The sequence below is a fragment of the Amyelois transitella genome, chromosome 30, assembly GCF_032362555.1.
Source record: "Amyelois transitella isolate CPQ chromosome 30, ilAmyTran1.1, whole genome shotgun sequence".
In the NCBI taxonomy this organism is placed as follows: Eukaryota; Metazoa; Arthropoda; class Insecta; order Lepidoptera; family Pyralidae; genus Amyelois; species Amyelois transitella.
In genome coordinates this window covers 3,919,935-3,934,035 of record NC_083533.1, presented here as the reverse complement: position 1 = coordinate 3,934,035, position 14,101 = coordinate 3,919,935, and the positions used below count along the sequence as shown (strand labels likewise).

The following is a 14,101-nucleotide window of genomic DNA, read 5'->3' as shown; positions in this document are numbered from 1 at the left end:
CAACCTGTGACTAACTGAATCTCGTGGCCTTTCTGTCTTTTCTAGGCTGTTGGCTCTGTCTACCCCGCAAGGGATGTAGACGTGATTAAAGTATGTACGTTCGGCAGGTCTTCACCTTGTTACTCAAAAGATTTTACCATTTAAGAACATGTTTAATAAAAAAAATCCACTTACCATATAAGCTGATAGAAATAATATCTCTACCAACAGAGGTGCAAAATTTTTTATTGAAAACGAATTCATACGAATATTAAAGACCTACATACCAATACACCGAGGAATGTAGGTACTGTCGGGCGCAGATAAACCTGAATCTTATGGCCGTTTTCACTAACGATTCCCTTTCTCAACCCTTACTAAGTATTACCTAAGCTAGGGGCTTCCAAAAATCAGATACTTAACTGAATACATATAATCACGTCTATATCCCTTGCGGCGTAGACAAAGCCAACAGTCTTGAAAATACTGATAGGCCACGTTCAGCAGTTTGGCATTATGATAAAATTGAGATTCAAATAGTAACCAAACCTTTGTAATTTTGTTTCTTGTGTTTATCAGTCTCGATGTTTTCTGTGTACATAAATTAGTAAATAAATAAATAAATGACAAGTTGGTAGCCCATCGCCTAAAAGAAGAATTTCAAGTTTATAATCCAATCCCTTAGTCGCCTATTACGACATCCCCATGGATGGAACTCATTCCCATGAAAGAGATGGAGATTCTTCAAAAACTGTACCGGGTTAAAACCAAGGGGATAATACATACATACATACATAAAATCACGCCTATAACAAGGGGATAATAAAGAGATTAATATGCTCTTGACTGTACATTGTACATTCCTCACTGCACCCCCTGCCTTATTCGCCCTTAACGTCATTTGGCTGGAAGCTGCGGTGGTGTCCGGGTGAAACGGAACAAGTGGTTTGTAAAGTCAGTCGCTCCTTTACACCCTGGTGTGAGTTTTAACGACAAGGTCAGTATTATTTAGGCAATTTAATTATATTTTTGTACATACAAAGTTATAACTATAATTATATTGTTAACGAAATGCCGTGTGGATCGCGGCACCAATAAACAAAGAATAGGACCACTCCTTTCTCGTTCCCATGGATGTCGTAAAATGCGACTAAGGGATAGGCTTATAAACTTGGGATTCTTCTTTTAGGCGATGGGCTAGCAACCTGTCACTATTTGAATCTCAATTCCATTATAAAGCTAAACAGCTGAAGGTGGCCTATCAGTCTTTTCAAGACTGTTGGCTCTGTCTACCCCGCAAGGGATATAGACGTGAACATATGTATGTATGTATGTTAACGAATATTTTCGAAGCAGCCAGAAGATGGACAGCCTCTGTGGCGCAGCGGTAGTGCGCTTGTCTATGACACCGAAGGTCCCGGGTTCGAATCCCGGCCAGGGCATGAGGAGAAACGAACTTTTTCTTACTGTCCTGGGTCTTAGATGTTTCTTAATTATAATTATCATTATTTTAAATGTTTATTTATTATAAATATATTTATAGTATCGTTGAGTTAGTATCTCGTAACACAATTCTCGAACTTACTTCGAGGTTAACTCAATCTGTGTAATTTGTCCCGTATATATTTATTTATCTATACTAATACTAGCTTTTGCCCGCGGCTTCGCCCGCGTAAATGTATTTTAGATTATAAGGATACGCCATAAAATTTCACCCATTTTTTAATCCCGTATCGTGCGGGACTGTTTTAAGTTTATATTTGGTTTAAATTCATATGGCTTCTCCCGTCTTATCCCGTCTCTTCTCGTTCTGTTCCGTCCCGTCCCAACCTGTTGTGTCCCGTCCTGCCCCGTCCAGTCCTATCTTGTCCCATCCCATCCTATTTAGTGCCATCCTGCTTTCCGCAACTTATACGTATTTTTTACTAACCAATATTTAAGACTTCTCGCACTTCAACACCTATCAAAAAACGAAGTTTCATACAAACTTCCAACCCTAATTTTTGCCCTTGAGATGCAGTTTTTAAAATCCAATTTTTTAATGATTATTTCATACATTCTAAAATTTCATGTGCCCAACGTTAAAATTGACGAAATTTCATACAAATTTACATCCATACGTCATTACATAGCTGTCATTTTACGTCAATTACATAGCTGTCATTTGCGTTTTGTTATTCCAAGTCTGATTCTTTTTTGTTATACCACGTTTTATAGTGACTGACGTTTCATGTCAAGTCCCACGGGAACGCTGTCGAACGGGATAAAAAGTATCCTATGTCCGTCTCCTGGCTCTAAGCTACCTCCCTACCATTTTTCAGCCAAATCTGTTCTACCGTTCTTGAGTTATATGTGGTGTAACTAACACGACTTTCTATTATATATATAATAAATCAGTCACCCAATCGCACCCCCTAAATCACGATTGGAGGGTAGTTTGAAAAAACTTATAATGTCAAACATATTTACTTGCCTATGTACGTGTTCATGCCAAGTTTCAAGTTTATAAACCCAAGGAATAAGATTTTTCATAGAAACGTTTTTACCCCTTTTCCCCCCCTTGGGGGTTGAATTTCCAAAAATCCTTTCTTAGTGCTCCCCTACATATCCAAAGGAACCTACATTCCAAATTTCAGCTGTCTACGACCAGTAGTTTCGACTGTGCGTTGTCTGTCAGTCAGTCACTCAGTAACGGAAGAGTTTTATATATATAGATTATAAAGCTGTAGAGTTTGTTTGTTTGTTTGAACGCGATAATCTCAGGAAGTATTGATTCGAATTGAAAAATTATTTTTGCGTTGATTAGAACATTAATCGAAGAAGACATTTAGGTTATATAACATTACACTGCAACTATAAGGAGCAAAGAAATAATGGAAAAGGTGAAAAAAAAAATACGGTGAAAATTATTCATCATTGAGGGCTTCAATGATGCCCAGAACAACTATTCCATGCGGATGAAGTCGCGGGCACAGCTAGTTAGGACATACATATCTCCATCGGTAATTATTTGGTTCAGTTCGTACCTCAGTGGCCGTCAGCAGTGCATCCGTATTGATGATGATCTATCTTCATGGTGTCACATCTCGGCTGGGGTACCTCAAGGCGGTGTGCTCTCTCCTTTGTTGTTCGCACTTTTTATTAACCGTATCACTGATAACCTTCGGTCTTCCTACCATCTTTATGCGGATGATCTGCAAATTTATTGTCACTCTCCATTAGCTGATTTACCTTCCGCGATTTCCTCTATTAATGGTGATTTGATGCGAATATCTGACTGGAGCAGATCTTTTGGAATTAAGGTGAATCCGTCTAAAACGCAGGCAATCATAATCGGTAGCCCTTATTTTGTTTCTCGTATTGATTGGAGATTAGTGCCTCTTCTTAATTTTGATAATGTGGTAATTCCTTTTAGTAACAAGGTAAAAAATTTGAGTTTAATATTCGACAAAACTTTGTCATGGTCGCATCATATTAATGACGTGAGCAGGAAAATGTTCTTAGCATTCAGCTCGCTTAGAAGATTACGTAATTTCCTACCTGTTGATACTAAAATTGCGCTGACACAATCTCTTCTTCTCCCTCTCCTTGATTACGCTGATACTGCTTATCTCGATGTCACTGAGTCTTCAAAATCTTTCTATTCGTTTCATATTTGGGCTTCGCAAATATGATCACGTTTCTTCTTTCCGTTCGCAGCTGAAGTGGCTTCCTATCCGACTCCGTCGCAATTTGCATATTGTGACAATGCTCTATTCGGTCTTATTTAATCCGTTTTCTCCATCTTATTTAAAGGAGCGCTTCAATTTTTATAGCGATGCCCAAGGCGCCACCCGCAGTCTGCGTAGCACGGTTACCCTACGACTAAGACTACCGACATCCAACACCAATTTTTACTCCCACTCTTTTACTGTACAAGCTGTCCGTCTATGGAATGCTCTCCCTGTCGATATCAGGAAAGCCCAGACTATTGATAGTTTCAAAAATCTCGTTAGGTCTCATTATCTTTCTACTCTATCCTAAGTATATGTTATTATTATGTATTTATCTGTATTTATGCGTATTTGTATGTATTTATATGTATTATATATAGATATATATTATGTATGTATTTTATTATGTTCAAACATTTATTTATCTTGCTCTGTGCCAACGCCAATCTCCTGTTTGATTTCCTTCCACCCAAAGGTTGACTGGAAGAGATTGCTTTAGCGATAAGTCCGCCTTTGTACCATCTATATCTGCATTGTGTTGTTTTGGATGTTTTACTCTTATGGTGCAATAAAGAGTTTTATCTATCTATCTAGTTTTACCATAATCTTTCAAACAGATGGTGTATACCCGACCATCATCCGTACCTTACCCGACTGCCTGGCGGAGTTTCACCGTCCACCGTGGTTCCTCCACGTCACAGCTCCGAGTTCAGGATCTGACTGAGGAGTTCGAGGAACCGGCTGTTCACCTGCTGAAGACATACTTTACCAGAGACGAACCGCCTTGCAAGTGTATTGGTAAGAGTTATCGTCATCAACTCTAGACTCAATTGCGTTCTCATGCTCTGTAGAGAGGTGTTCTAATATCCATGTGTTAGACACTGTTACCAGATTTATAACGGGTTATTGCTGTACCTACCACGATCCAGCCAAATAGAATGTCTTGCGTTACGCCGTTTTTAACGAGCGAGAAACTAACACTGTTTCATATTTTGGTCTTCCTCTTTTCTCTGCCGTTGCCCTGAGGAGTCTGAGGTCCGCTACTGATAAGCTTCCCTTGAGTATACTACACTTAATGTGTTGTGAAAAGAATTGGGCAGAATTGTGACCTAACTCTATGGCGACGGTACAACATTCGGCGAAGTTCTTCCACGTCACAGCTCCGAGTGCAGGATCTGACTGAGCAGTTCGAGAAACCGGCTGTTCACCTGCTGAAGACATACTTCACCCGAGACGAACCGCCTTACAAGTGTATTGGTGAGAGTTATCGTCATCAACTCTAGACTCAATTGCGTTCTCATCATCTGTAGAGAGGAGTTCTAATATCCATGTGTTACACACTGTTACCAGATTTATAACGGGATATTGCTGTCATCAACTCTAGACTCAATTGCGTTCTCATGCTCAGTAGAGAGGTGTTCTAATATCCATATGTTAGACACTGTTACCAGATTTATAACGGGTTATTGCTGTACCTACCACGATCCAGCCGAATAGCCGTTACGCCGTTTTTAACGAGCGAGAAACTAGCACTGTTTCACTTTTGTCTGAGTGGTTCTCGCCACCAATACAAAAAAGAATAGGATAACTCCATCTATTTCCCATTGATGTCGTAAAAGTCGACTAAGGGATAGGCTTACAAACTTGGTTTTCTTTTTTAGGCGATGGGCTAGCAACCTGTCACTTTTTGAATCTCAATTCTATCTTAAAGCCAAATAGCTGTACGTGGCCATGCAGTCTTTTTAAGACTGTTGGCTCTGTCTACCCCGCAAGGGACCATATACCATATACACCAATAGACGAAATTGCCACGTTCAGCTATTTGGCTTAATGATAGAATTGAGATTCAAATAGCGACAGGTTGCTAGTCCATTACCTTAAAGAAGAATCTCAAGTTAATAAGCCTATCATTAAGTCGCCTTTAACGACATCCATGGGAAACAGATGGAGTGGTCATATTCTTTTTTTAATCGGTGCCGGGAATCACATGGCACAGATAATCTAGACTCTGAAAAAGCAGCTGGTAGTGGTTATGTGCTGGTGCCAGTAGCTGGTTTTTACATACATACATACATACATAAAATCACGCCTCTTTCCCGGAGGGGTAGGCAGAGACTACCTCTTTCCACTTGCCACGATCTCTGCATAATTTCTCCGCTTCATCCACATTCATAACTCTCTTCATACAAGCTCGGCTGTTTCGGGTACTTCCACTTACTTCGTACTACTTAGCTGGTTTTTTCCAGGTATAAATAACCATCCGAGAGCCCTCGCCGAGCTGGAGAAGCTGTGGCGGACGACCATCAAAGACAGGGTGTCGCTGGTCTGCCTGACAGATGATGATCAGCTTGTTGGCGTCAATGTGCTGACCGTGGCGAGTAAGGACGATAAGGAGGAGCCGTTTCAGGTAGAATTCAATGAAACCATAATACAAATTCAATACCGCCGAGAGTGACTTGTGGCGTGTAGAGAGTTATGAATGTGGATGAAGCGAAGGAAGTATGCAGAGATCGTGGAAAGAGGTAGTCTCTGTCTCGGCCTACTCCTCCGGGAAAGAGGTGTGATTTTATGTATGTATGTACAAATTCAAAATTTTTATTCATTATTATAGGATACTTCATATCGCTTAATAATTGTCAAAACTTTTGGTTTAACAACATTGGTTGACGTCAAATAAATTATTTAAAACTAAGTTTACTGCCGCTTCCAAGGCGTTAGTGCAGAAGAAGCGGTAACAAAGTGCACTGCAGCATTTTTTTCAACAACGCTATACATATAGTATAGCAAGATTTGTTCATTTATTTATTTATTATTTTAACATACAATTATAGGAATACATAATTAAATTTTCTTTTTTTTTTCTTTAAAATTTTTGTACCTAAATGCTAGCTAAAGCAATAGTTTATTTGTTTCTAATTAAAGAGTCTGGAGGAGGACATATTATGTATACCTTTCATCCAGGTAAAAATTATCGTTCTTGTAAGATTTGAGAAAAGCCTGTATTCTTTTGTGGAGGTGGTGCTAATTCTGTTGATAAATCATGCATTAAACTTATTTCATTTCCTTATTTTTTTGACAAATTACCTTCTACACATAATGAGCTAGCCTCGAAGTAAGTTCGAGACTTGTGTTACGAGAAACTAACTCAACGATAATAAATACTTGTTTAGATAAACATCCAAGACCCAGGCCAATCAGAAAAGTTCTTTTCCCATTATGCCCTGGCCGGGATTCGAACCCGGGACCTCCGGTGTCACAGACAAGCGTACTACCGCTGCGTCACAGAGGCCGTCTATAGTTCCCATATCGTTTATCTGTTTTTGAAGTCTAATTTATCATCGCCATAGAATCATCAAATTCACTTTAAGACGCCGTGTGGTTCCCGGCACCAATAGAAAGAAAGAATAGGACCACTCCCATCTCTCTCCCATGGATATCGTAAAAGGCGACTAAGGGCTACAAACTTGGGATTCTTCTTTTAGGCGATGGGCTGGCAACCTGTCTCTATTTGAATCTCAATTCTATCTTAAAGCCAAATAGCTGAACGTGGCCTATCAGTCTTTACAAGACTGTTGGCTCTGTCTACCCCGCAAGGGATATAGACGTGACCATATGTATGTACTTTCAGACTGACGACGAAGTTTGGGCACAGCTGTTCGGTGCGGTAGACCTGGTGACCAAGAGTGTAGATGTCTTCTCAAAATACGGAGTGGACAAGTATCTGACTGCTTATGGCCTGGTGGTAGACCCTAAATGGAGGGGATGCAAGATTGGGAAGGAGATTTTGGAAGCAAGGTTGGTAACGCAAAGTAAGCGAGATAGGAATGTAAGCGCAGGGTACCTAAAAGTCCAAAAACCAAGTTGATGAACTTGTAGTGACAGCGATGATTCGGCTCGACCGCCACCAAAGGGAAGATCTTCCGCCAGGCTGGTGTGATGCCTGGGGAACCGCGCGACAGACGATGTTGTGTCGGAGGTTGTATGTATATATAGCTACAATCCGTGAAATCTTTGCTTGCGCGATTTAGGTTTTTCGCTGTTTTTGACTGATAGAGTCGCGTGATTTTATTTTTTATTTTTGTGACTTGTGGCGTAGGTATAGAATTCGCCACAAACCGTCCATAGAGAGAGTTTCTGTCTGTGGTTGCGTTGTAAGATTGTTTTTACACTCACATCACGTCTTTATCACTTATAGAACGGACAGTGCCATCGTCACAAGACTCAAAGACCGCATTTGATGGATGGATAATAATGGAATTTTGAATCGGTGATAAATTCAAGTTCAAAGTTAAAAATATTATTCATTATTATAGGATACTTCATATCACTTTATAATTGTCATATCTTTTGGTTTCACAACATTGGTTGACGTCAAATAGATTAAGTACTTAAAACTAAGTTTACTGCCGCTTCCAAAGCGTCAGTGCAGAAGAAGCGGTAACAAACTGCACTGCAGCATTTTCTTATTTTAACCCGTATATATACAAAAAAAAGATTTCTATTTTCTAAAATTTCATTGATATAATAACTATCGCCATTTAGCCACATAGTTAAAACAAACTGCACTGCAGCATTTTCTTCAACAACGTCAACTTCACAACTGTCCAAACTAAGAATAGAAATGTGGACGAGAGAATACTTATATATTGACAGGATTCTAGTACATAGTCTTAAAGTAACCCAAGTATAGAGACCTATACCTGCTACAATATCACCTCACACATTACAATATCACACAAGATGAATGTGCGCTTTTTCCGTTAGTCGCATTTTATGACATCCATGGGAGAGAGATGAAGTGATAGACAGTCGTATACCAAACTACTACAATTAGATTTAAGTGATGTCACGTCAATAAGTGATACCTTGTCTTCAATTTCGAAAATTTATCTATTTTTTTTATTATATTCTTCTAATCTATTCTATCTTAAGCCAAACGGCTGAACGTGGCCTATCAGTCTTTTCAACACCCTGGCTCTGTCTACCCCGCAAGGGATATAGACGTAATTATATGTATGTACGTATGTATTTTATTCTTTGTTTGTTTGTTCGTAATATCTTTATTGCATAGAAATTTATACAGTAACAAGAAAATAGTAAGTACATAGTTATAAAATAAACAAATCACTTTTCTAAAGCGCCGGGAACCACACGGCATGACAGTTTAGTCTTTGCCAGTACACCAGCATAATTATAAATGCGAAAGTTTGTTAGTATGTCTGGATGTCAGTATGGATGTTTGTTACTCTTTCACGCAAAAACTACTGAACCGATTACGATGAAATTTGTCAAATAGGTAGTTGAAGACCCAGAATAACATATAGGCTACTTTTTATCCCGGACCTCCCGCGGAATTGATTCCACGCGGACGAAGTCGCGGGCGGCCTCTAGTAAAAAATAAAACCTGGAAACGACCCCGTTTTCAATTATGGGAATAATGAAATTCCATCGGTCCTTCCCACAATGCGATCTATTACCGCATTCTTGGCGGGAATCGACGCCATCTTGGATTTGATGGCGCGAAAATGAGGTCGAGACTTATCACCCTATTCTTTTAATTATAATTTATTTTATAGAACGTATCTTGATCAAATTAAGGACGTTAAAGGGTCAGGTCAAAAGTGCCCGAAACCGCCGAGCTTGCATGAAGAGAGTTATGAATGTCGATGAAGCGAGGGAAGTATGCAGAGATCGTGACAAGTGGAAAGAGGTAGTCTCTGCCTACCTCTCCGGGAAAGAGGCGTGATTTTATGTATGTATTGTATGTATGTATTTTATAGAAATAAATATTTATTTTTATTCTGTTCAGTTGTGTATTGTTGGAATTATACAGATTCACAAATAGACGATGATTGAAGTCCCCATAAAAATTACTAATAATTATATACCTACCATAAATTATAATAATTTTTAGTCAACAGGATTTCGTAACATTTTTAAATCTGTTGAATTTTTAAGAGATTTCTTTTGATGACATAATCAAAATCAAAACTGTCCAAATTGACAAGTAATCGAAAAATATTACACAAACCATTGTATTTTACTTATCAGACTTTATTTTTAGATTTATAATTTTATAACATAAACATGATATCGCCACGTTGGCGGCAAAAGAAATGCATTTGCAACAAAGAATTACTCTTAAAACAGATCACGGATACACCAAAGAATCTGAGGTGCACCGAAATCAATCAAATCAGACTTAACCTATTTACCGAAAGGAATTCTGATGGAACTGGATACCTTGTGCTCAGAGGCAAAGATTTACACGACAGATATAAAAGAAGAATTAACGACGGTGATATCAGAGCCATATGTCTTTATATCAGGGAATCTCCAAAGATTATAACGAAATTAGATTTGTGTTACAACAAAATAACAGATCTGGGATTCTATAAGATCTTAAAGAAGTTATTGATAAAGGGACGGTCTAGCGTCATCAATTTGAATATAATGAAGAACGAATTGACCGAGAAATCATTGCTTTATCTATCCAAATACGCTAAATTAATAAAGCTTAAATATTTGAGGTTGAATGGTAATGATTTCGGCCCAAATGGACCAGAATATTTTGCTAGTTTTCTCAGAGATTCTAAAAGTCTTGAGTATTGTGATATAGCTGAGACAGACATAACGCTTACTGGTGTAGCTCATTTGATAACAGCATTGAGAATAGATCACGGAGCTAATACTACTTTGAAAGTGCTAGATTTTAGTAGGATCGTGCCACTTTTCAACCGATACTCGTACGAAACCAAATGGCTCGCGTATCACATAGAATATTTACTTGAAAGAAACTCAACTATCATTGAGTTACATTTGCAGAAGAATGAATTTCTGCCTCACGATGTGGAATATATTGCTAGAGGTCTGAGAAGGAATAATACGTTACTTTATCTTGATCTTGGTTATAATAAAATTGGTGATTACGGAATTGAATTACTAGGTAAATATCTAGCTGAGAAACCTTCGTTGATACTTCTGAATGTTGCTGGGAACAGTATAAATAACACCGGAGCTAGAGCCTTGAGTTTCGGCATGGCGTTTTCCAAATTGAGAGCATTGGACATTTCTAATAACAGGTTGACAGATCGTGGAGTCTTAGATATACTGAATACACTAAAAAAGCCGTACTTCTTGAGATTTCTGAACATATGGGGCAACAAATTTGGTCATGTAACTTGTGAGGTGATGCAGAGGATGTTGGAAAGTGGAGCGCTGTTTCAGCATACGATCGATGTCTCTATATACGAAGTTGATGATGTTTTACATGCCGCTTATTATCCAAATCCAGCGGATAGGAATAAACATCTATATTATTGTGAACTAGATTATGGATACGCATTACCCATATGCCATATCAAGAGGAATGTTTTAGATGACAGGAAGAAAGTCAAAGTGGACTGCAAGCAAAGGCATAGACTAAACAAAACTAACAAATACGATTTTTGATTTGATTTATGTAGATATGTTTTTGTTATTTATAGTCGTGATATACTTACTTAATTATTAATTATTTTGTTGTAATTGGGTTCAATTATATTTTTATTTCAATTATTCATTAATGTTGTTTCAGTATATTAAAGTCAGTTCTTTGAAGATTAGTGCATTCGTACGGTTGATACATTTTGAAAGAATATCAGTTTGGTTTACTATTACAGCTTCACCTTGTGGGGTAGACAGAGCCAATAATGTTGGAAATACTGAAAGGCCACGTTCAACGGTATGGTTTAATGATGGTATTGAGATTCAAATAGTGACAAGTTGCCAGCCCATCGCCTGCAAGAAGATTCCCAAGTTTATATATAAGTTAGCCAATTCCTTAATCTATTCCTTAATTAATAAATTAAAGAAGATGTAGTTACAGGAATAGAAAAGGGTATGTTGAGATGGTTCGGTCATGTGGAGAGGATGAATGAAAGCTGGTTGACTAAGCAGATATACAAGGAGAGTGTGGAGGGAAAGGTCAGTGTGGGAAGACCTAGACGAACGTATCTTGATCAAATTAAGGACGTCCTGGTAAAGGGTCAGGTCAAAAGTACCCGAAACCGCCGAGCTTGCGTGAAGAGAGTTATGAATGTGGATGAAGCAAAGGCAGTATGCAGAGATCGTGGCAAGTGGAAAGAGGTAGTCTCTGCCTACCCCTCCGGGAAAGAGGCGTGATTTTATGTATGTATGTATGTATTCCTTAATCACAATTGGAACCATTTTTCTGTCAATATTCTTCACTTCTTTAAAGGAGAATTAGACAATAATTTATCTTCCAGGATCCCACTCTGCAAAGCCCTTGGCATCAAGGTGACTGCCACGGTATTCACGGCAGCAGCATCGCAGGCTGTGGCCAAGAAGGCTGGCTTCGAAGACCTCTTCGAGATATCTTATGAGGACCTGGCGAAGAAGGGCTTTGTGTTTCCAGGAGTAGAAAAAGAGACGAAGTCTTCCAAGCTAATGGCTTTGGTTATAGAGTAATTTTATTGGAAATTTATATCTATTTAAAACTCATTTTATTGTCTAATTCAAAATTTTTATTCATTACTATAGGATACTATATATCGCTTAATAATTGTCAAAACGTATGGTTTAACAACATTGGTTGACGTCAAATAATTTACTTAAAAACTAAGTTTACTGCCGCTTCCAAGGCGTCAGTGCAGAAGAAGCGGTAACAAACTGCTTAACTATATTTATTAAATAGAGCCGTGTGGTTCCCGGCACCATTACAAAAAAGAATAGGACCACTCCATCTCTTTCCCATGGATGTCGTAAAAGGCGACTAAGGGATAGGCTTATAAACTTGGGATTCCTCTTTTAGGCGATGGGCTAGCAACCTGTCACTATTTGAATCTCAATTCTATCATTAAGCCAAATAGCTGAACGTGGCCATTCAGTCTTTTCAGGACTGTTGGCTCTGTCTACCCCGCTAGGGATGTGGACGTGACCATATGTATGTATGTATGTATTAAATAGACGTTTTAATACATATATACGGGACAAGTTAGACAGATTAAGTTAGTCTTTAAGTAAGTTCGAGACTTGTGTTACGAGATAACTTAATCATCTTTGCTATATTAAATAATGAATACTTATAAGATAAAAATTCAAGACAATCAGAAAAAGTTTGTTTTTCATCATACCCAGGCCGGGATCCGAACCCTATGTACTGTGTCACACTACCGCTTCACCACAGAGGCCGTATTAAAATAAAAACTATCTACGACAGTTATGATTTCAAGTTTCAAAATTACAGGAATTCTTAAGGGATTTATAAGTGAGGTTATTATAGATTTTTTTTTTGCTAGGGGCTTCGCTCCCGTGGGTATTAAGAGGAACAGAAAAAGAAGGTAGGCTTCCTCTGTTCCTCTTAATAATTATAAGTATATTTGATTAAGTCTGAGCCGAATTTCATAACGGTGGAATGATGTCATAATATATGTAAAATTCAGTCTAGTCATTAAAATACCTAGTCAAGTTTTAAGGCTGTTATTTTTAAAGTATGTTTTTATACTTTATGGTTAATTATAAAAATTGAAAGACACCATAAGTACCATTGTGAGATAGCTAATTACACTGGTCAACACGATTCTGGTTTCCTTCATTTTTTTCTCTCTTATTGGTTATTTCTATGGTCCTGACTATGAAAAAAATACTGTGAGATTGCCAACAGCTTTACTTTTTGAAATATACAGTTTCATAATTTCGACCAAATAAAGACAAAAAACTAATACATATTTCAACAAAATATCTATTAAACACTATCAAATGATCTTTTATATGATTTTCTTGCATGAACGACGTTAGGTAGATCTCGTTTCAAACTCCAGCAGTAGTCCGCCATCATATGTGAGTCCCATCTTCCCTGATATCGCCCTTCCATTGTCCGAAGATCTTGGTGAAATCTTTCACCCTGCTCCTCACTAAAATCACCCAAATTTTCAGGAAATAGGTCATTTAATTCTTTCTGATTGAATGGTTGAGGTTCTGAAAGGTTGAATTTGTAGTCTGGATCAGAATCTTCACTTGATATATTTCATTCATTTCGTTCGGATTCACAAATATTTGGATCATCAGAAGATTTAGATGTGCTGGGTTGTACCTCTCGTGATCTTAATTGAGGTCGTTGAGCAGAAGCTAAGTTGGGATAAGGCCACTTACTTCGATTTCCAGGATTGATTCCGTTTATTTTCACAACGCAAAAGTAGCAGTCGTTATGATGGTTTTGAGGTTCTCGCCAAATCATTGGTGTTTCGAACATTGTTCCATCTCTTTTTCCACTGGACCACAACCGTAGACATACTACACACTTCTGGCAAACAATATGAGGAACCCATGGCTTGTCCTGATTACACAATTTTATTTTAAAATACTGATGATACGCAGTTTTCACAAAGTCCGATATAGGTTTTCGATAT

General features: G+C 38.2%; 2 protein-coding genes across 2 annotated transcripts; both read left to right on the top strand.

The window, feature by feature from the left end:
* Window positions 1–4,309: 4,309 nt before the first annotated feature.
* On the top strand, window positions 4,310–12,161 carry LOC106131004 (uncharacterized). The gene is made up of 4 exons (XM_060953062.1): window positions 4,310–4,490; window positions 5,939–6,099; window positions 7,321–7,487; window positions 11,960–12,161. Exons 1-4 carry the CDS (start codon window positions 4,310–4,312, stop codon window positions 12,159–12,161), a joined length of 711 nt encoding a protein of 236 aa, XP_060809045.1.
* LOC132903807 (leucine-rich repeat-containing protein 34-like) lies at window positions 9,780–11,144 on the top strand. Its single transcript, XM_060953061.1, has one exon. The coding sequence runs from the start codon at window positions 9,780–9,782 to the stop codon at window positions 11,142–11,144; it is 1,365 nt and encodes a 454-aa protein (XP_060809044.1).
* Window positions 12,162–14,101: the final 1,940 nt, after the last annotated feature.